At 33.6% G+C, this 20,809-nt stretch overlaps 1 protein-coding gene and 1 long non-coding RNA gene across 8 annotated transcripts in view; one reads left to right on the top strand and one right to left on the bottom strand.

Moving 5' to 3' along the window:
* LOC147832892 (uncharacterized) overlaps positions 1 to 20,809 on the bottom strand; it is a 599,182-nt gene that overhangs the window by 523,763 nt on the left and 54,610 nt on the right. The gene's annotated exons all lie outside the window — the stretch shown is intronic.
* The window catches only part of lekr1 (Leucine-, glutamate- and lysine-rich protein 1), a 268,106-nt gene that overhangs the window by 184,902 nt on the left and 62,395 nt on the right, over positions 1 to 20,809 (top strand). For 5 of the 7 annotated variants that reach the window (XM_087293331.1, XM_087293330.1, XM_087293332.1 and 2 more), the window contains 2 exons: positions 10,119 to 10,184; positions 19,366 to 19,548. In XM_087293331.1, coding sequence (XP_087149457.1) covers positions 10,119 to 10,184; positions 19,366 to 19,548 — 249 coding nt within the window. Of the gene's footprint in view, positions 1 to 10,118; positions 10,185 to 19,365; positions 20,049 to 20,128; positions 20,202 to 20,809 lie in introns of those variants that run through there. The other 2 variants (XR_015515142.1, XR_015515141.1) reach the window with 1 other exon arrangement.

The following is a 20,809-nucleotide window of genomic DNA, read 5'->3' on the forward strand; positions in this document are numbered from 1 at the left end:
TAAAAAAAATCTGAATTGTGTTTTAAACTGAACCTAAACTGGCACACGCAGAAGAACCATAATATGAATATTAAATCTTAAAAAGGGGGTAAAATAGGAGCCCTTTAATATTAAACATTTGTGTCATTAAATACTTGTTTTATTGGGGGTTGACAGATTATGAAAAATTTTATAAAAGTTTTTTGAAATGTTTACTGTTTAACTTATCACATAGTAGTTTTTAGATGTTGTTTTTTTTTCATCAGAAATTCAACAAAAGTTTAGAGGGAGTATAAAGTCTATGGGAAAGGTTGGATTGTTTTTCCCGTAGTGGGCGTGGCCTTCAGATTTTGAAGTGTTGCTCTGTCTCTATTGCAAAACATTTCACTAGAGCTTCTCAACCGAGCCACTAAACCCCATCACCTGTAGTTTAGATGTCACACCCTGCCATTTCTTTATAACACACACACACACACACACACACACACACACACACACACACACACACACACACACACACAAACACACACAAAACATGATACCTGGTCTTACATGTTTCCCAACGCTCCAGAAGTGTGAATTTAGCCCCTCAGGTCTAAAAGCCCTCATGTGGAAAAAAGTAATGCTTTCTAAGAAAAGACCCTCTCACATGCCACAGATTCCACCTCCATTTGTTCCCCATTAATGAACCTCAAAGAGCTCTGTCCACCGATTAATATGATGGCGAAAAGAAAGATTGAGAGAGAATGTATGAATCTAAACCAGTACTTTGTTTATAGACTAAATTTGTAGTTGTTGGAAAGAAATATGAATGTTTTTTTCTGTGCAAATGCATTTTTCATGACCCAGCTGTAGCAGTTGTCAGAGTGGTGATATGCAATTTCTCAAGCCCTAAGAATGCTTATCTATTTAAATGAGCTAACTCATTAGCTGGGGAATGTGTACAGCGTGCGTGCATGAATTTTCACCTTTAGCACATAATGTGCAATTTTTCACTTGATGTCAACACTAAAGAAGGATGTAGTTTTACAATCAGAAAAGAAGCTGAGGAGATGAAATAAAAACAACAGATTCTGAAAATGCTAAATCAATAGACACCGCTGTGTGATCACCCATCCCATTGAGCAGCATGTCCTACATTTATGCAAAATGAATACACAGTGTCAGATGTTTACATTTGGTCTGTATTGTTTTTCTCTGAAATGTTTTATTATTCTATTTTATTTTAATTCATTATATCTATATTTCAGGCAATAATAGTAATACAGACAAAATAGCATTACACTAAAATAAAAGCATCTATTGTATAGTGAAATGATAGAACAGTCTGGACGTCCTGATATATGCTACACAAAAACATATCAGTCAATGTCAATATCAATCAATGAACCAATCAATCAATCAATCAATCAATCAATCAATCAATCAATCAATCAATGGATGGTGACCTAATCTGTTATATATATATATAATTATTATTATTATGCTGGACAAGTTGGTGGTTCATTCTGCTGTGGCAACCCCAGATTAATAAAAGGACTAAGCCAAAAAGAAAATGAATGAGTAAATCTATTTTCAGATTTACTGTGCAGTTTAGTTTTAGTTTGTTGCACCAATTGTTTTGTAAGTTTAATTTAGTCTTTGATTTTGTGAACACATTTCTGTTAAATTATAATATATTATAATTTAAGTTTATTTATATTATAATATATTTTAGTTTTTGTAATTAGAAATTCACTAGATCACTGAATTCATGAGTAAATCTATAATGCAACAAAAATTAAGAATTCAGAGTTTTGAATTTTCTTCATATTAAAGATCAAACATGTCTAGTTTACATTTGTAAGCAAAAAAAAAAAAAAAAAAAAAAACCTGCAACACGTTTTTTTAATTTATTTGTATATATAATTAGGCACTTGACTTATGTTCTTAGCTGTAAAGGTGTCTTCTGCTGTTGTTTTGCTAAAAAGCTGTAGGTCAGATTTTCTTCTACAGAATGAGTGTTTATATATTCTGTAAATGAATGATTATCATTTTTCAATGTATTTCAGTTAACAATAATGTAGACAAGTGACCAAATCTGAGTCTTAGTTTTACTAAAAAAACCTTAACTCAAACCCAATCAAGTTTAGACTCAAAACTGACCGTCAAATTGGGAATTTAAAGGGGTGGTCCACTACGATATGATATTTTAAACTTTAGTTGATGTATGTGTAATATAGCTGTGTGAACATAAACAACTCTGAATGTAATACGCTGAAAGTTCAATGCAAAGGGAGACATTGACTTTTACAGAGTTAGCTTTCCAAAACCTGCAGCAAACTAATTTAAGGACTACAAAAAAATAAACAAAAAAAAAACATCCAGGCTAGTGAGATCACAAGGGCTTCTGGTTGCGTGCATTCACCTCGTGCACACACCCTGCACATCGAAGGTGCATGGAAAATTCTAAGAAATATACAGCTAGCATTTGACAAATGAGAACTCACAGAATCTCTCCCAGCTCATTGCTGGATTCGGTTAAAATTCCACCAACAGACGAAGCTGTGGATTGTGGATTGCCACAACCCCTACGTTAAATTAAATTCCCTACGGAAATTAATCAACTACAGGCAGAGTTTCTAGCATTAACAGCATGTTGTAGCGAGGATGTAAACAACGGCAAATGCTGTTTGGCACAGTTAACAATTTAGCTACAAATTCATATTTATCAGTCAAACCGCTGTAAACACACACAATCTTCAGCAGCTCGTGCAATGTCTCTCTATGCGTGTCTCTCTATGCGGGTGCTTTCCATCTTAAATAACAAATTCGCAAAAGATATGAGAATGTTTTATATTATTTATACATGCTTATTCCAAATATATGTGATAAACTCTCGTCAGATTTTATTTTAGAGAGCAGGGATGAGCTGTGTGCTCTTCATTTCTGTCTGTTTCAGGAAGCTAATGGTGCTAACAGATGCTCTGAGGACCAGTTTACACTAATACATTTTAGTCTTAAAATGCATAAGTTTTGCTACAGTTACGCAATCCGTCCACACTACGCCAGAGTTTTTAAGTGCCAAAAACAGAGCATTTTAAAAAACGCTGGAGAGGCCGTTTTCATTCTAAAATGTTGCTGTTCCATCTCTGATTGGGGCTTTTTTCTTAATATTAGGTAGCCTACACAAAGTTCAGTCCTGCATACTTTCCTAGTAAATTTAGACTTCACAAGTTTGATATGGAAAACACACTTTTTAGGACACGACAGGTAAATCTTCAAAGGGAACAGTGTACTTTATAACCTCATTCACATCATCCTGGCTACGTTGTTTCACTTTCTTAACAATAAAACACAATGTAAGAAACTGCCTATTTTCCTTTTGAAATTAGCAACTTAACAGACAGCAGAAATGTTGAGGTGTTGTGTAGCTGCATATTTATATGCGCATCATCTTCACTGTATGCATATTTATAATAAAACAGAGCTTATAATATAACTGCCTCCTTTCATTTTCTTTGAAAATATGAAACATACCCTCTCTTTTGCTGAATATCAGTTCTAATAATCAATAATGGCTATTATAAAAGTATAACGTACAATAAATGTATACAATATAGGAAATAAAGGCAAGCAATCAGTCAAGATACAGAATGTACGTGGTTACATTAATTATTTACTTATCTTTGCGCTCAGCCAAAATACGTTATCTTAGAACAAGTAATAGATTCAAAAGACCAAAGTCAGGGAATATGCCGTTAAATACAGACAACAAGATGAATATCAAGTTTAACAAATATAGTGAGATTGGATCTAGCGGTAGATCCTTGATGAACAGTCCTGGGTAGATCTGGTTAAATATGCTGCAGCGTATTCCAGAGTGTGTGTGAGTGTGGTCACGTGATGTGCGTTTTCAGTGGTGTGGTGTAGACGGAGAGTTGTTTAGTCAGAAACGCCGAGTGAAATGCTAGTGTGGACACGGATCATTTTCATTCTGAACGTTACATTAAAACTAAAACGTTCTAGTGTAAACGGTGAAAAATGTGATTTTTTTTTTTTTACAAATGAAGCGAGAGCACACATTGCTTTGCATCTTAGAAACACAACCAAGCCTTAAAAATACATTATGGGCCACCACTTTAATGAATTTTATTTAAATGTTTATCCATGTAGTTGAATAGTTTCAATGTATCCCTTTCCCCAAGTGTCCTGCAAAATCTGCTGTTCCGGAACAGAACACTATTTATTTTATTTTTCATTAAATACACGTTTTATAAACTCACTCTCACACTTACTTTTTACATGTGAGATTCTAACGAAATTCAACATGTTTACTTCAGTTAGAATTTGCAGAGCAGTTTTACATCATGTTGATTGCTGTGTCTATAAAATAAACAGTTGTTTTGCATATTTAAATGTGACATGCAAATCATGTTTATTACACTGAATGCACTGTCACACATTTTGTGTGCCTTTTTGCAAATAGCAATGGCAATTAAAAAATATTTTAAACAGCATTATATATATATATATATATATATATATATATATATATATATATATATATATATATATATATATATATATATATATATATATATATATATATATATATATATATATATATATATATAAATATATATATATATATATTGAGGGGGCTAATATTTCAGGGGGCTAATAATTTCGACTTTAATCATTTCAACTGTATATACATTTTAATTTATACTGTCTTTCACATGTAAATAAAATTACACTGAATCTTATTTAAATCAATATCTAGTTCTCATACCATCATCATTTTAATATGTATATAGAACTGTGAATACATTAATAGCAGTAATACATTTATTTACCATTACATTTACATTAAGGCTAAGAGCAATGCAGATGTAAACTGTAAGTTGTCATGCATTCAGTTGAGCGTTAATGATACTATAAAGTCATTATATAAAAAACATTATAAGCTTTTTGAAAACATTTGTGAATCTTTTCGTTCCACAAATGCTTCTTTATTGTGCAATAAAATGTATTCTTACATTATTAAAATGCTCTCTAGACTAAGAAAGTCCACAAATGCCATAGGTTGCAGGTCAAATATCAGGATTTAAAAAATCATTTATTTTTTATTCTTTTGTGCCACAATTTTGATTCAGGATTTTTATTGAATCCGTTACGCCTAGTATGAGCAAAAGCAATCATTTCTTTATTTCAAATCGAATCCATTCTTTGGGAAAGTCTGATGTCTTGAGCATGCGAAAGTTACAGAGAGCTGCGTTCTTGTTTTCAGGTCCACTTGACCTGACAAGCCATCACGTTTTCATCCAAACAGAGACGTCCATCTTTAACACGTTAATCTCATAATCGCTTTCTCTCTCTTTCTCTCCCTTTTCCTCTCCCCCTCGCTCTTATCTCTAGTGTCACAGAGATCCAGGGGAAATAAAAGGTTATCTTAACCCGCTGTCAGATAGCAGTGTGTCACAGAGCTCAGCGAAACCTTCAGGCAACCATAATAAACAAAGGAAGAAAGATCTTCAAACCTCCGTTAGACACTCGTCAATCCTCCAACCAGCATCAACAGCTCATTTGGGACCCTCAAACTCCCCTGTTTCTCCTATAGACTTGTGTTTTGGGAGCCGACGGGAGAGGATGGGGAGTATTGGCGTGAGATGGAGAAAAATATTTGTGAGTTGGGGTGGGCTTTGGGGGTGGGGTGGAGATGCAGAAGTCTTAACGGTTGACAGATGACGTCCGCGGGGAATCTATACTGTTTCGGCCTTGAGAGGGAATTGGAGAAATTGGAGAATGAGACGTAAGGCGAGAGACTGATTGTTATTCGACTTAGCAATGCAGGGATTTCTCTGCTTAACATTAGGCCTCGGGAGCCTCGTCTGCCGTAGAGCAAGAAAAGAAGAAAGACGAGAGCTGAGTTTCCCGTTTATTACCAGTCGTGCTCAGACATGCAAGGTTTGTGCTTGTGTCCTGATCGACAGGAAGGTCAGTCTGAGAGCCAGAGGGAGAGTCTGTCTGAGGAGTCCTGTGTTAGTGTGTGAAGTTATCTGGGTTGAGTTGCGTGAGTGTGTGTACTTGTTTATGTGGTTCACCACGTTTATTTTTATAATGAAATGGGTATGACGTAGGTATGACAATGTTTATGTGGTTTATAAGGACACACTTTTGACATTCAAAATTTAACATAGCAATATAAGTCTTATCCAGTGCTGATAAGCCAGAAATTAATTATCATTTTATGAAACATATTAATAATAAACAATAAATGGACAACTTTAAAACTACTCTACCATTAAAAAGCATTGTATGTATATTTTTATATTTATTTTTTATATTTATTTTAAATTTATTTTGTATTTATTATAATTATGTGCTTATGGTTAACTTAAAATAAGTGTTTGTTGTACTAAAAGGTAATCTAAATGTAAAAACCTGTAATAAACACTTCTAATGGTTAAATTAAACACACACACAAACACACGTTAATTTTGGTAGTTTACAAGACTCTCCATATAGGGGTAATGCATTTTATATAGTAAAAACTGCTTATTATATGGCTCTAACCCACCCTAAACCAAATCCTCACAGGCAATATATAATAACACCCTGTTAAGTATCATTTTAAGCAGTTTGAATTATGAGATATCTCTTAGCAAACCAGCTTAATAATGTTGGTCATACTTAGTCATAATACAAATTTCTATCCTTGTAAACCACCGAAACCATCACACACCAACACACACATATAGTTTTCTGTTTGTGCTACTTTTTTGAGCAGAGGACAAAAAGCCTAAATTACATTATAAGTGAGACTGTGGGTTTGCGTGAACTGTACATGTGTATAAAATGTTTAAATGCGACGTGACACAACTGCTAGACTAGCTTGGAGAGTTTGAGAATGTCATAATGAATTAATGAGTATAAAACACTGACTGAGTGATAGACACACATGTAAACACAGTCTGGCAGGCATTAAACGAAAGCACGTTCATACACACAGACACACAAAAGTCCCCTGTTAGCATATTAATAGTCTCGGTTAAACAAACATTTGACTCGCGGCCACAAAGTTTGGTTCATTTTGCAGATTATTCCGGCATGTCTGGGAAATCCGAATAATTATAATGTTGTATAATAAGCATTCTTTTCTAACATACCTGTCAACATTAGGATGTGAAAATAAGGGATATCCCCAAATAAATATTATATTAAAATAACTAAATATGTTCATCTGGAGCAGTTTCATTGGGAATACACAGTTAAATTGAAATTACAATTAAAATAAATAGCTATTATAAAGAAATAAAATCAAGCTATCAAATCTCATAAATCTTTTCTTCACTGTATAACTTAAACGTTCTGAATAAAGAGCAACAAACAAATCTCTCATTTAGATTTTTCATTTGATTACATTAAGTAACAGAGGTGTTACTTTAAAAATGCACACATCTAACATTATAATGACAGCATTTGATTGTTTTCCTAACTTTTTATGCTCATTTAAGACAAAATTAGCTGTGTTTGAAAGAAAACACACCAAAATGGACATCTTTAGGTAATATTATTATTAATTTTGTGTATTTTTCTGTTCAAACCATTCAAACACGCACTCAAAACCCAGACTTTCGCTTCGCTTCAAATCACTTGTACAGAATCAATTTGGAAAACTGGGTCTATTTATTACTATGCAGCATGTCAGCTGACAGTTAAGCACCGCTTCATGAACTGACTGTTTAGAGGATTGCAGTGGGGGGGCAACGACACTCGTATCGCTCCTGTTTTATATTTATTTCAAAGTGTTTTCATGCCTAAATAAAATGAAAGCACAGAACAGTTTCACATTTAAGAGCAAGGGGCATCCCCTGGTGGTTTGGCGATATGGGTTGCATATAGGGAGGACTGGCTGTTTATTGAAGGATTAAAAATATGGGAGAAAAACAGGAAAATACCTTTATGTTATGAAAGCGGTATAGAATTGTGAAATACGGGAGAATCCTGGGAAAAACAGGAGGGTTGACAGGTAAGTTCTCTAAAAGTAGTTTACTAAATTGGTTATCATTAACAAATGCTCTTAGCATGTTTTAAACAACACAGGCTCATTCTGATTAAATACTCTTATACATTTTTGGAAAGTGCCAAAAATGTCCCAGGAGGTATGTTTTTTTGCTGTTTTGTTTTCGCAAATCCTCCAGAGGCCGCTGTGTATGCTTTTTGAGATTTCAAATTTTTCTCGTGAGTGCCAATCGTAAATGCTGGAGGTCAGATAAGATTTTGTATGACAAGTTCTCTCGAGAATAAAATATGACGAGATTTCCCATTGAGATGAAAAGTTGTCTTGTGAGGTGTGATGTTATGATGGAGTGAGAGGGTGAAATTAGCACTGAAGATCTGAGGCAGGATTGGATTTGAACTGCAAATAAAGTGCTTTCCACACACCTGGCAACCCAGTTCAGCGGCTGCCGCATTATTGAAGAGCAGTACAGAAGGACCTGAATCAAACTATTAACATCGCACAATATTTAAAATTATATATAAAAACACTTCATAGGCTATTAAAATATTTTAGTTTTCACATATGCTATTAAAAACATATTTTGTAATGTGTTCATGTGCTTTACTACATAGAATTTATTTAAATAGAAGTAAAATAATTGATTTTAAAAATAGCACCTAATAGTTTTGCAATTTGTGATTATTTTTCAGCTGAATAAAAAACTATTTTCTATTCATATATTTCATATATGAAGATTTCTTAAAAATTTTGTAAAAATCTCATCTCGTTCTTGTGAACTCTGTCTCGTCTCGTAGTAAATGCTCTTATGTCTTAAATCCACCAGGGGCTCCTGTTGACTGACTGACTGACTGACTGACTGACTGACTTAACCCAACTGATAGTATTTTAAAAAGCACAGATTGTGTTTTAAAAAAAGCAATCCAGAAAAACAAAATCAGAGCAGCCTGATTTTTACTGTGTCAAATGTAACCACATTCTCATCCTGGTATTTACTTGTTTGTTTTATTTTTTGGCTGTTTTGCAGACTTGAACCTTGTCACGGAAAAGCTGTCCATATTGAAATAAGTGGTTGTTTTTTCGTCATCTGGCTTCATAATTTGCGATCTCCAGAGATGTATCTAGGGCTAAGTTTTCAAAATAAACTTATGTTGATTTTATCTGTTACCTATAGGTTAACTTAGCTTTAACTCATACTTTACACCTTAATATAAATATATCTTGAACAATTACATTTTAGTAAGATTAACAAAAATAAAATTATTTGAAAAATAATTAGAAAATTTAATATTTTTTTTTGAATCCCTTAACTACACTGTAAAAACACAGTACTTTTTTATTCCATTTGTGGATGAACATTTAAACCCAGTGGTTGCGTTAGTCCATATTTAACACAAAATTGAGTTAAAACAAGCCAGCATTTTAAAAGTGTAATATTATCAAATACGACTTTGTTTTAAAATGTTACCAAAAGTAAATGAATCTGAAGAATATTAACAGAACGGATATTAGTGCATGTCATACCTCAGTTTTAGCAGAAATGTGAGGCTTTCAAATATTTGAGTATCTCTCCATTAATTGAAACCACAAACTTCCCCAAATCCAGTGATTATTATTTCATCACCAGCGCTCATCATAATAACATAATATCACTTGGCGCCAATGTTGCTTTCATTCTGTGTTTTATTAAACTCCCACATCAACTGTTGTCACTTCTGTTCTCGCTAACCACGTTTCACATTATTTCTCAAACTACAGACAAAAGAGAAGAAAGCGTAACACTTAACAGCTGTATGTCAGATTGTGTTTCCATCTCTTTTCCACCTGCTTTCCCTTTTTTTCACCTTCTCGCTCTCGCTCAGTGAGATTTCAACACCCATTAAACCCTGGATGGTACCTGCTAGCTTCACACATGGACGTGCCCTGGGCTCCTCTAGTTTACACGCTGTTGTTTAGCTGCTCACACTGAGATGCTGGTGTTAAAAGTGGATGCCAGAAGGACACGCTTGGGTGACTTTCTTGGGGAAGGGGAATTTTTGTCGGTATCTCTTGTGCTCACAGTCAAAAGAGGAAAGAGAGAACAGATGTTAGCGGCCGCTGCTTTAAATAAAAACACATCTCTGTTGTCTTTTAGGATAAAGACTGTGGAGAAGGAGGATCTGCGAGTGTTGTGGAGAGAACAGACAGACGCCATAGAGAGGTACAACCTTAGAAAAATACAAATAAGACAAGCACAAAGACAAAAAAAGTCTCACTATTGTTTTTTAAATATCCAGGGTATCTGCCAAAACAAAAATCTTAAAAAAAATAGAAATTGCAGTATGAAATATGTACATTTATACACTGTATTTTATACAAATAGAAGCAGACATTTCATTAAATGAATGAATGAACTGATTAATCAATAAATTAATGGAGATCTCATAAGACCATACCAATACATTTTTTCCAAAGATATGTCTTTGCATATATTACACTGCATATTATTTAAATACACACTATGAGCATTAGCATCTGTGAATTCAATATTTGTTAAGCATTAAGTGTAGAGTAATAAATGTTAGTAAGCAGTTTATAACTGCAACTACAAATGCTGTACTTGTGACATAATCAGCTATATAATGTGCTTAATAATTGTGTTTTTATACTTGGTTAATGATTTATTTTTCATTACTAAATTAAGTATTGCATATTTATAAACCAGATGTATTTAAGAGTAGTTGAGGGTTTTTAGGATCATCAGAATGAGTTAGTAAATGATTAATAAACTATTAAAATCAACATTTATATATCTAATTATTCAGGCATATACTAATAGTTAACAAATATGTTAATAAATGCTTTATTAACTCAACTTCATGCAGTTTTGTGTCCTAATCTAAAGTGAGGACTATTAATGCTTTATAAATCCCTTTTAAATGACAATTAAAAGCTTGGTTTCAAATGAACAATAATCCTTGCAATCTTTTCTAAAACAGTAAAATTACTGTAAAGTTTAAACATTGCCAAAGTGTCAAAATATAACATAAAACTGGATAAAACAACAACAATATAAAAATTTAACAATCTACCAAATTGCAATGTTTAAACTCTACTGTTATTTTATTTTAGATAGGTTGCAAAGATTTATTTTTTATTTGAAGTACAGTTTCATTTGTGTATCTTTAAATAATAGGAATGATAAAGTCATTTTTCCTGTTTAGAATTTAACTGAGCCTTTATTTGTCCCTTATTTGTAAGGGATTTATAAAGCATGAATAGTCCTCACTTTAGATTAAGTCACAAAACTAAATGAAGTTCAATTAATAAAAAATGTATTAACTAACATAGTAACCATTAATATATGCCTAAACAATAACACATATAAACGTTAATTTTAATAGTTTATTAATGATTTAATGAAAATTAAATCATTAATAAAGTATAAAAATACAATTATTAAGCACATTTTAAATATGTTTGTAAGTCAAGAATAGAGCATTTGTAGCTGCAGTTAAAAATTGCTTACTAATGTTTATTAATGTAAAGTTAATGCTTAACAGATAATGAATTCACTATTTACTAACGCTTAATAAATTATTTATAGTGTGTAGTTATTATGCAGTGTTACCGCTACTTGAATTTCAAGTGCAATTGAAAGGCTTAAACAGGTTAAGTTTAACTCAAGGTTAGTTAAGTAACTTATAATTAAAACATACATATATAATACATACAGTATATTTTGAATATATGATCAAAACAGGTTTATTCCAACTTATATATATGTGTGTATGTGTGTGTGTGTGTGTGTGTGTGTGTGTGTGTGTGTGTGTGTGTGTGTGTGTGTGTGTGTGTGTGTGTGTGTGTGTGTGTGTGCGTGTGCGTATGTATGTATGTATGTATGTATGCATGCATGTATGTATGTATGTGTGTATGTATATATATATATATATATATATATATATATATATATATATATATATATATATATATATATATATATATATACACACAGTTGAAGTCAGATTTATTAGCCCCCCTAAATTATTAGACCACTTGTTTATTTTTTCCCCAATTTCTTTTCAATGGAGAGCAGATTTCTTCAACACGTTTCTAAACATAATAGTTTAAATAACTAATTTCTAATAATGGATTTATTTTATCTTTGCCATGATGACAGTAAATAATATTTAACTAGATATTTTTCAAGACACTTCTATACAGCTTAAAGTGACATTTAAAGGTTTAACTAGCTTAATTAAGGTAACTAGGTGAGTTAGGGTAATTAGGCAAGTTATTTTATAATGATGGTTTGTTCTTTAGACTATAGAGAAAAAAAAAAGCTTAAAAGGGCTAATAATTTTGTGCCTAAAATGGTTTTTAAAAAAATTCACACTGCTTTTATTCTAGCTGAAATAAAACAAATAATTCTTTTTTCCAGAAGAAAAAAATATTATCAGACATACTGTGAAAACTCCCTTGCTTTGTTAAACATAATTTGGAAAAAATTTGAAGGGGGCTATTAATACAGACTTCAACTGTGTGTATATATATATATATATATATATATATATATATATATATATATAAATTCATTTAAAACAAATTAAATAAAACATAAAATAAAAATAGCCTTGTGGTGTGTAAATGGAGCTTTAACTTCCTATATATGTGGTTATTCAGATAATGATATGCTTTAAACATGATTTATGCTTGCACTGGAAAATGGTATTTTTGAAATTTGACAGTGTTTCATCACATTTGAGGTCTTTTGCAAAAAAGTCTTTAAATTCATTACATCACAATTGACAAAATTCTAACATTTTTGACTCTATACAACAACACAAGATTTCAAATGAAATGAAAAATATGTGCTTTAACTACAGATTGTCAGCTTTAATTTGAGGGTATTTACATCAAATCAGGTGAATAGTATAGGTATTACAACAGTTTGCGTATGTGCCTCCTCCCACTTGTCAAGGGACCAAAAGTAATGGGACAGAATAATACTCATAAATCAAACTTTAAGTTTTTAATACTTGGTTGCAAATTCAAGTACAGCCTGAAGTCTGGAACGCATAGACATCACCAGACGCCAGATCAAAACCATGAGCATTTAGTTTCCTTCTCTGCTCTTCTCTTCCCATCACTCTGGTATAAGTTGATATTGGTCTCAACTGTCTACAGGATGTTGTTCCAGTACTGTGAAGGTTGTTTTAAAACTCTGATCTGGCCTACTTGTTTTCGAGGCTCACCAATGGTTTACATCTTGGAGTGAACCCTCTGAACTCTAGACCTTTTATCTGCTCATTATATAATTGGGATAATGAGGGAATAACCAACACGACAATTTGTAACTTTTTGATTTAGTTAAAAGTTAATTTAGATAATTTGTATGAATTTGTACAATTTAATTTGTACTATTTAGAATGATTTGCTCATCACCCAATGATGGTTGGGGTTAGGGGTGGGGTTGGGTGCCATGCCTCCTTTTTAAAATCGCACATTTTCGTACGACTGAGTTAGCCACTAAACTGACAAAACGTAAAATACTTACGTTTCTTTGTGAGATCAGGCTGGAATAACACACACCTGACCATGGAACCACTGAGAAGACAATTGTCCCAATACTTTTGGACCGTTAACAAGTGGGAGGTGCAAACTGTTGTTATTCCTACGCCATTCACCTGCTTTGTATGTAAATACCCTTATTTCATTCCAAAATCTTTGTGTTGATATATAGCGCAAAAATGTTAGAATTGTGTAGATGTCCCAATACTTATAGACCTAACTGTATAAATAAATATAAACCAAATCTAAGGTAAACTTGAATCGCAAATACAACAAAGAGTAAACCTTCATAAATAAAATGTATCTGTAGGAGAAAAACACTTGGACAAAAAAGTTATAAATAGAAACATGTCAGGCCTCTTTGGTCACATTTTGTCTGTTTTGACTGATGTCATGGCATACTGAACTGCACAGCCATGAACTATTGTGCGTTTACTTGACAATGTCTTTGTCGAAGTGGGGTGTGTGTGTGTGTGTGTGTGTGTGTGTGTGTGTGTGTGTGTGTGTGTGTGTGTCAGAGACAGGGTTTGCTAGTGTCTGCCAGTCAACTGCGTGTGTCTCAGTGGATTGATGCTCTTTCCTGCATGTGGTTTGGATTGTGTTTTGTGCTGTTTGTCACGATTGCTCACCAGTCTGAGGAGAGATGAAGCGACGACAACACGCTGATAAAACAAGGCTGAAAAGATGTTAAAGCTTCCACTGAGGGCAAAGAGACCTCGGATGTGAAGAAACACTGTCAAATTCCAAAAATACCATTTCCCAGTGCAATCATAAATCATGTTAAGGAAATTAGAGCTCCTTTTATAAACCACAAGGTTATTTATTTTCATTTAATATTTGAAAAAAAGACTATGAATAGTTATAAATCATCTTTTGCCTCTTTTCAACCTCTTTTTTGCACATCATAATTAAGAAATGTTATATTATATTATATTATATTATATTATATTATATTATATTATTTTAGATTATATTATAATATTTTTTAAATAAACATTAACATGAACATCTTGACTACATGCCTACAACATGCCGATATTCAAGGCAACCCCAACCACCTTTCTTTTTAAAGCTCTCTTATGTATTTCAGAATTGGTAACTGACATCAGGAAAATCCACACCATAGCCGTTCAAACTGTATAACCATAAAAAGAAGATAGTCCTTGAGTCCTCAGCTCATTTGTATTGATTTACTATTTTACACATGTTTTTACTTTCTTTTAATCCCTTCAAATAAAAGTAAATATATGTCTTATTATGTCTATAGTACACGTTTTTTTTTTTTCTTTTTTCTTTCAGTTGCTACATAGTTTTTTTTAATTCCTTAAAAGGGATTGTTTACCAAATAATGACTATTCTGGCATTATTTACCTTTACTTGTTCAAAACTTTTTTTCTTCTGTTGAGCACAAAAAAATAAATTCTCAAAAGTGGTAGCTGGCATCCATTAGCCTCTTCTATCGTGCCGAATCAATACTTTGTATAACCGTTCTAAGAGCAGTTGTGTACAGTTTCAGTTGCGTTTCTAAATGAGTCTGCCCGGAATTCTGGGCACAATTAGACAAGTGTGCTGAACTGGCAACATTTGTGTGCATGGTGTCACCACATTGTTCCCTGGCTGCCAGTTTTTCCATAGCAAGCTATACGGAAGAGTGTTGTTTGTTTATTTATTTATTTATTTATTTATTTATTTGTTTGTTTGTTTGTTTGTTGGTTGGTTTGTCTATTTATGTATGTATGTATGTATGTATGTATGTATGTATGTATTTATGTATGTATGTATGTATGTATGTATGTATGTATGTATTCATTCATTCATTCATTCATTCATTCATTCATTTACTTATTTATTTAGTTGTTTATTTATTTATTTATTATACCAAAAAATATTGAAAAAAAGGAGTTGCTACAACAGATATATATAATCATCATCCATACCACTGTTTGCATGACACTAACCTTACAAAGGCAACAACTTATGCATTTTTAATACATTCCAAATTGATCCAATGAGCGTCACAGTGCAAAATGAAACATCTTGATTGGACTGGGTCGGCACACAATAGAATGGTTTAGCAAACAGAACATTTCAGCCAGATAGTGGAAAAGCACCTATTGACTTCCATGGTATTTTTTTCCTGGTATGGAAGTCGATGGGTACCAGCAACCATCGATTTATGTATTAATTCATTGTAGTAAACTCATTGTTCATTTTGATATAATTAGCTTTTCAAAATATCTTTATTTTGTTTGTGTGTTCAACAGAAGAAAGACAATCATAAAGGTTTAAACCACAGGATATGGGAATAAATGATGAGGTAGTTTCATTTTTGAGTGAACTAATCCCTTTAAACTGAAAATCAAGCTGAAGTGTTTTGTGTGCCCCCAACTTCAAAAGGAAAGTGCAGTGCTGATCCTCCACAGGGAAATCATGTCCATGAGCAGGACTTTTTCATTTTGGTGAATGGGTCACAACAAAAGGTGACAGTTTCTTAATATGAACATTATGTTTATATGAAACAAAAAAATTGGCTGCTCACACAGTGTGTGTGTGTGTGTTTGTGTGTGTGTGTGTGTGTGTGTGTGTGTGTGTGTGTGTGTGTGTGTGTGTGTGTGTGTGTGTGTGTGTGTGTGTGTGTGTGTGTGTGTGTGTGTGTGTGTGTGAGTCTGCCCATATATTGTGTGCACTTTGCTATCTGAACTAGAAACACATCTCTGGGTGTAACTCTTCTTTAACTAGAGCTAAAAACATCAACAAAATAAAAGACTTTGTATGGTACCCCCCTTTACACCACATGTAACTTTGGCATTTGCCCAATTGCCCATATGGTTAATCCGTCTACGGCTCATACAATATATTGTTTAATCTCCTGGAGTTAATATTCAATTTCCTGAAGGTTTATTACCTCCTTTCATTGTTTTTGGCTCCACTTTGCAAGTTATTTGTAGAAAGTGCTTCATACTGCAAAAGAAGGGTAAAGGACAGCAGACAGATATAAAAGAAAGGTGACTTTTTAGCTCAGAAAAATGGCACATATGAGCATAACATTCTGCATTTGGAGATATTGTACCCTCCCCCTCTTCTCCATGCATCACAGCTCTGTTCAGACAAAGTGATATTATATAGATATTAAATTCTGTAATGTGTCAAAAGGCTTAAGCTGCGTGTGAAGCTCTGCAAATGGCAGATGGAAGCACTTCCCACTCATAGGGCTTCGGGTTTCAGAGCTACACACACATACACACACACACACACACACACACACACACACACACACACACACACACACACACACACACACTTCACATCTCGATTTTCAAAGCTCCTTTAATTTTCACCATCCCAAAGGAGCCACGATATCTGCAAAGTAGACTCATATGTCACAGGCGCTAATGATTTATTTTGATGACAGATATCAGACCGAATCTATTTTAAATCCATAGCCTGTCATCTTTATCCACGGTTCTTACTCTTTCATACACAAAAAGTGTAGAAAAGTGACTCCTCTATTCCGTAACGCCCACAGAGAAGCTCATGTGCTTCCCACATTGCTCTCATTTCGTATTTAACTTTATAGTGAACATATGTTAAGCTTCAGCATTTCATTTATTGTTTAGGCATTCCAAAGCAGCCAGTGTGTACTTTAGGGAAAAAATGTTTTATCCACGAGATTCAGCCGTTAAAAAAAAAAGAAAGAGAGAGAAAAAAAAAAATCCACAGATGTGAGCGTGCCTGTGGGACGGCGCTTATCTTTTGTCTGAATTAAGGACTGCAGTTCGGATCTAAGGCTATACCACCTTTTGTTTTTCTCTGCCTGGTTCCTCTTAGAAGAGCCTGAAGAGATCTTCTGTCTTTTAGAGGAAACCGTTTGAACTGTTCCTCGTGGGAATTGTGGCATTATCACCCTTTTTCCTTAAGTGTCTTCCTCAGTGTGGGGGAGAGGAGGCTGGAGGCTTAGGGATAAGATGATCGCTGTGTTTGGAAATTTCCTACATTGTCCTACAGGGAACGGAGGACAGATAAAGAGAGATAAAGGGAGAGAAGTAGAATTGTGACCATTTCTCCAGGAAGTCCCTGTTTTTTTTTATATGTAAAAAGGAATCTCTTCGTTATCTGTGTTCATATTTCTTTCATTATCTGTGGGCATATTCAAAATGTAAACCCTGCAATACCTGAGGCTACAGTTTCATTGTTGACACAGTTCTAAGTCTGGACTTGTTTTGCAACAGCGCCACCTATCCAATCGGATGCCATACAATCAAAATAGAGCAAACATTCATATAACAGATTTGATTAAAGAAGTTGATCATATTAACAGTGAAACATCAAAAGATGCTTCAGTTACTGCTTTTAGTGAAACTACTTTTGGTGAAGTGAAAGAAAAATTACAAAGTAATTAGCTACATTTCACAAAAATGTATGTTCCATAAAATGGCTTTGTCATTAACTGAATTGCCACATGACTAATCTGCATTGTACTTTTTAATTACAGCTATTTAATTACAAATTGCAGCTTTGTAAAATCTAATTACAGCTTTAATTAACGATTTTACAAAAGATATATATTTTTCATGTACTTTTGAACTTTCTATTCTTCGAAGAACAGTGAAAGGTAGGGATGATCAGGTTTTTTTGTGCTCAAGTCCGAGCCACTTGACTTTGAGTATCTACCCATACAGAAACCCGATCCGATACTTCTATAATACATAAATAAAGAGTAAAGATGAGCGAAGAAACATATCCAGAATGTTCCTTTTTTTTTAACTCACCTTATTGTAACATTCAACAACTCTTCTGTGAGTTAGCTTAAACAATCAATTCTTTACTTTTGGACAGAGCACAGACATACTCAAACTTTCTGCTTCAAGCTGTTTCCATGTTCTATTTGGGGGCATTTAAACATTAGCATCTCCGCAACAAAGTGATGTCATGCTGCACACGTTGCTGTTTGAGTCTGAAACCATGTGATTGGCGATAATTTTCAATCATATGATCGGATTTGGACATCCCTAATGAAAAGTACTGGTTTCCACAAAATATTTAGCAGCATCATTAACAATAATTAACCATAAGTAGGTTTTTGAAGAAGCAAATCAACGTAATGATTTCTGAAGGACCATGTGACAAGTTTAATAGCTGATTTTGAAAATTCAGCTGTCATCAGAAATAAATGACATTCATGCTCTTCATATATATATGTGTCTAAATAACAAAAACGTTCAAATAAATGCATTTATTAAAACATTACCCTAAGCTTTTGAACCGTTGTTTATTTATTTGATATTAAAACATTCATAAAAATATTTTCATTTAACCCCATATATGATTATTATTCATTATTCAGGATGCATGTTCACAACAAACATGGACAGTTTGATGAGTGTGGAATCATGGGAGTTGTGGTTACATCCTATTGAACTCTTGCAGAAATCAAGTTGAAGCTAAAGTATTCAAAAGTAGTAGTGAGACCGCAGAAGCAATTGCTGATGATGAGCTTTAACATACAAAATACATTTTAGAGTTCTGCTATAATACTTCTCTTTGCAGTATAATAAAATGAACAACATATTAAAGCATCCTTGGTGTTTACCTGTTTTCTACAATTGATTTACATTTAATCAATTTGACATATAGTGCAACAGACACAAAACACTGTATGCTGTTTATTTCAGCATGGTAGGATGTGATGTGAACGTAGGCAGTGCGCATTTATACAGCACTAAAACAAAGCTATTTATATTGTGTCCATGCAGATATCTAGCATTTTAACGTGGGTGTAATTGGTTACATGCGTCATGAGTCTATCCTTGTGTTCACTGTTGCCCCTGAAGGTTGTCCCGAGACCTGAGGGAGAAGCAGGAGAGCTGGTTGTCATCTCAACAGCGATGCCAGTCCATGCAGGAGCAGCTGTTGGTGTGGCAGCAGAAAGAGGAGGCAGCGACCCGGAGACTGGAATGGGCTGAAGGCGAGATCAAGGACCTGAGAGAAGCCCGATGCACTTTGCAGCAGCAGAGGTCTAGTAGACAAGCACACAGCAGGACATGCAGTAATCCGCTTGTTGAGTCTGACATCAGGCGTCATAGTTTCCAGGTCAAAAGATGCCAAAATTGAACAACAAATGGTATTAATAATACATGCTTTAAGTGTGTATATTGAAAACCATGGCAGTAAAGTTTACAGTGTATTAATGCCTAATCTCAGATGGACAAAGAAGGAGTCATCTTTTAGAAATTGTTGAAATATTGGTGTCAGTTATGTTCAGAGATTGTAGTTTAACGCCATGGTTTTGTAAAATACTCACTTTAATGTGTAAAATGGCTAGGGGTTTTCTCACTTTAAATGGATAGAGGTTTGGGCTTAGACACATCAAAATTTGACAAGTGGATAAACACTGTCAGGGTTTCCCAATGTCCTGGAAAACCTAGAAACACTGAGAAACTACTCATATATTTTCCAGCCCTAATAAACAAATGGGAAATCAAAGAATACACAGTTGTTCACGGATAAGGGCATAGTATGTGGCTTGGTTCATGGGTGAAATACAGAGATGAGGAATATTTCAGTACAGAGTTTACTGACATCTTTTCACTCAAGATGAACCACAGTAAAGGGTGAGTGTGACACAATGCATAAATGCAGATTTACCGTAAACCTACTTTCAGCTGTCTTCATGTGTCTGTTGCTTCATTATAGTTATAAGCAGCACATCTCACAATATACACATCAAACTAAAATAATTAAATGCCTTATCTCAGGTTGCTAAATACATTTATAATCCAATCCTTCCCAAAATTTGAATTCTGATGATGAGCTGTGATGAGATGATGTGCTGCATTACCTAAAAGCTGTAATGTCAGTCTTTCCGATTGGCATGCATTTCACTGGGATGTGTAAATACAGTTGAAGTCAGAATTATTAGCCCCCCTTTAATTATTATTATTTTTTTTTTATTTTATTTTATTTTATTTTTTTTTTCATTTTTTAAATATTTGCTAAATGATGTTTAACAGAGCAAGGACATTTTCACAGTATGTCTAATATTTTTTTTTCTTTTGGAAAAAAAAAACTTTCTTTTTCTTTTGTTTTATTTCAGCTAGAATAAAAGCAGTGTTTATTTTTTTTAAACAAATTTAGGTCAAAATTATTAGCCCCTTTAAGCTATGTGTATTTTTTCAATAGTCTGCAGAACAAACCATGATAATACAATAACTTGCCTAATTAGCCTAACCTGCTAACCTACAGTAATTGACCTAGTTAAGCCATTAAATGTCACTT

The sequence above is a fragment of the Danio rerio genome, chromosome 18 (assembly GCF_052040795.2).
Source record: "Danio rerio strain M-AB ecotype USA chromosome 18, GRCz13ab, whole genome shotgun sequence".
NCBI lineage: Eukaryota > Metazoa > Chordata > Actinopteri > Cypriniformes > Danionidae > Danio > Danio rerio.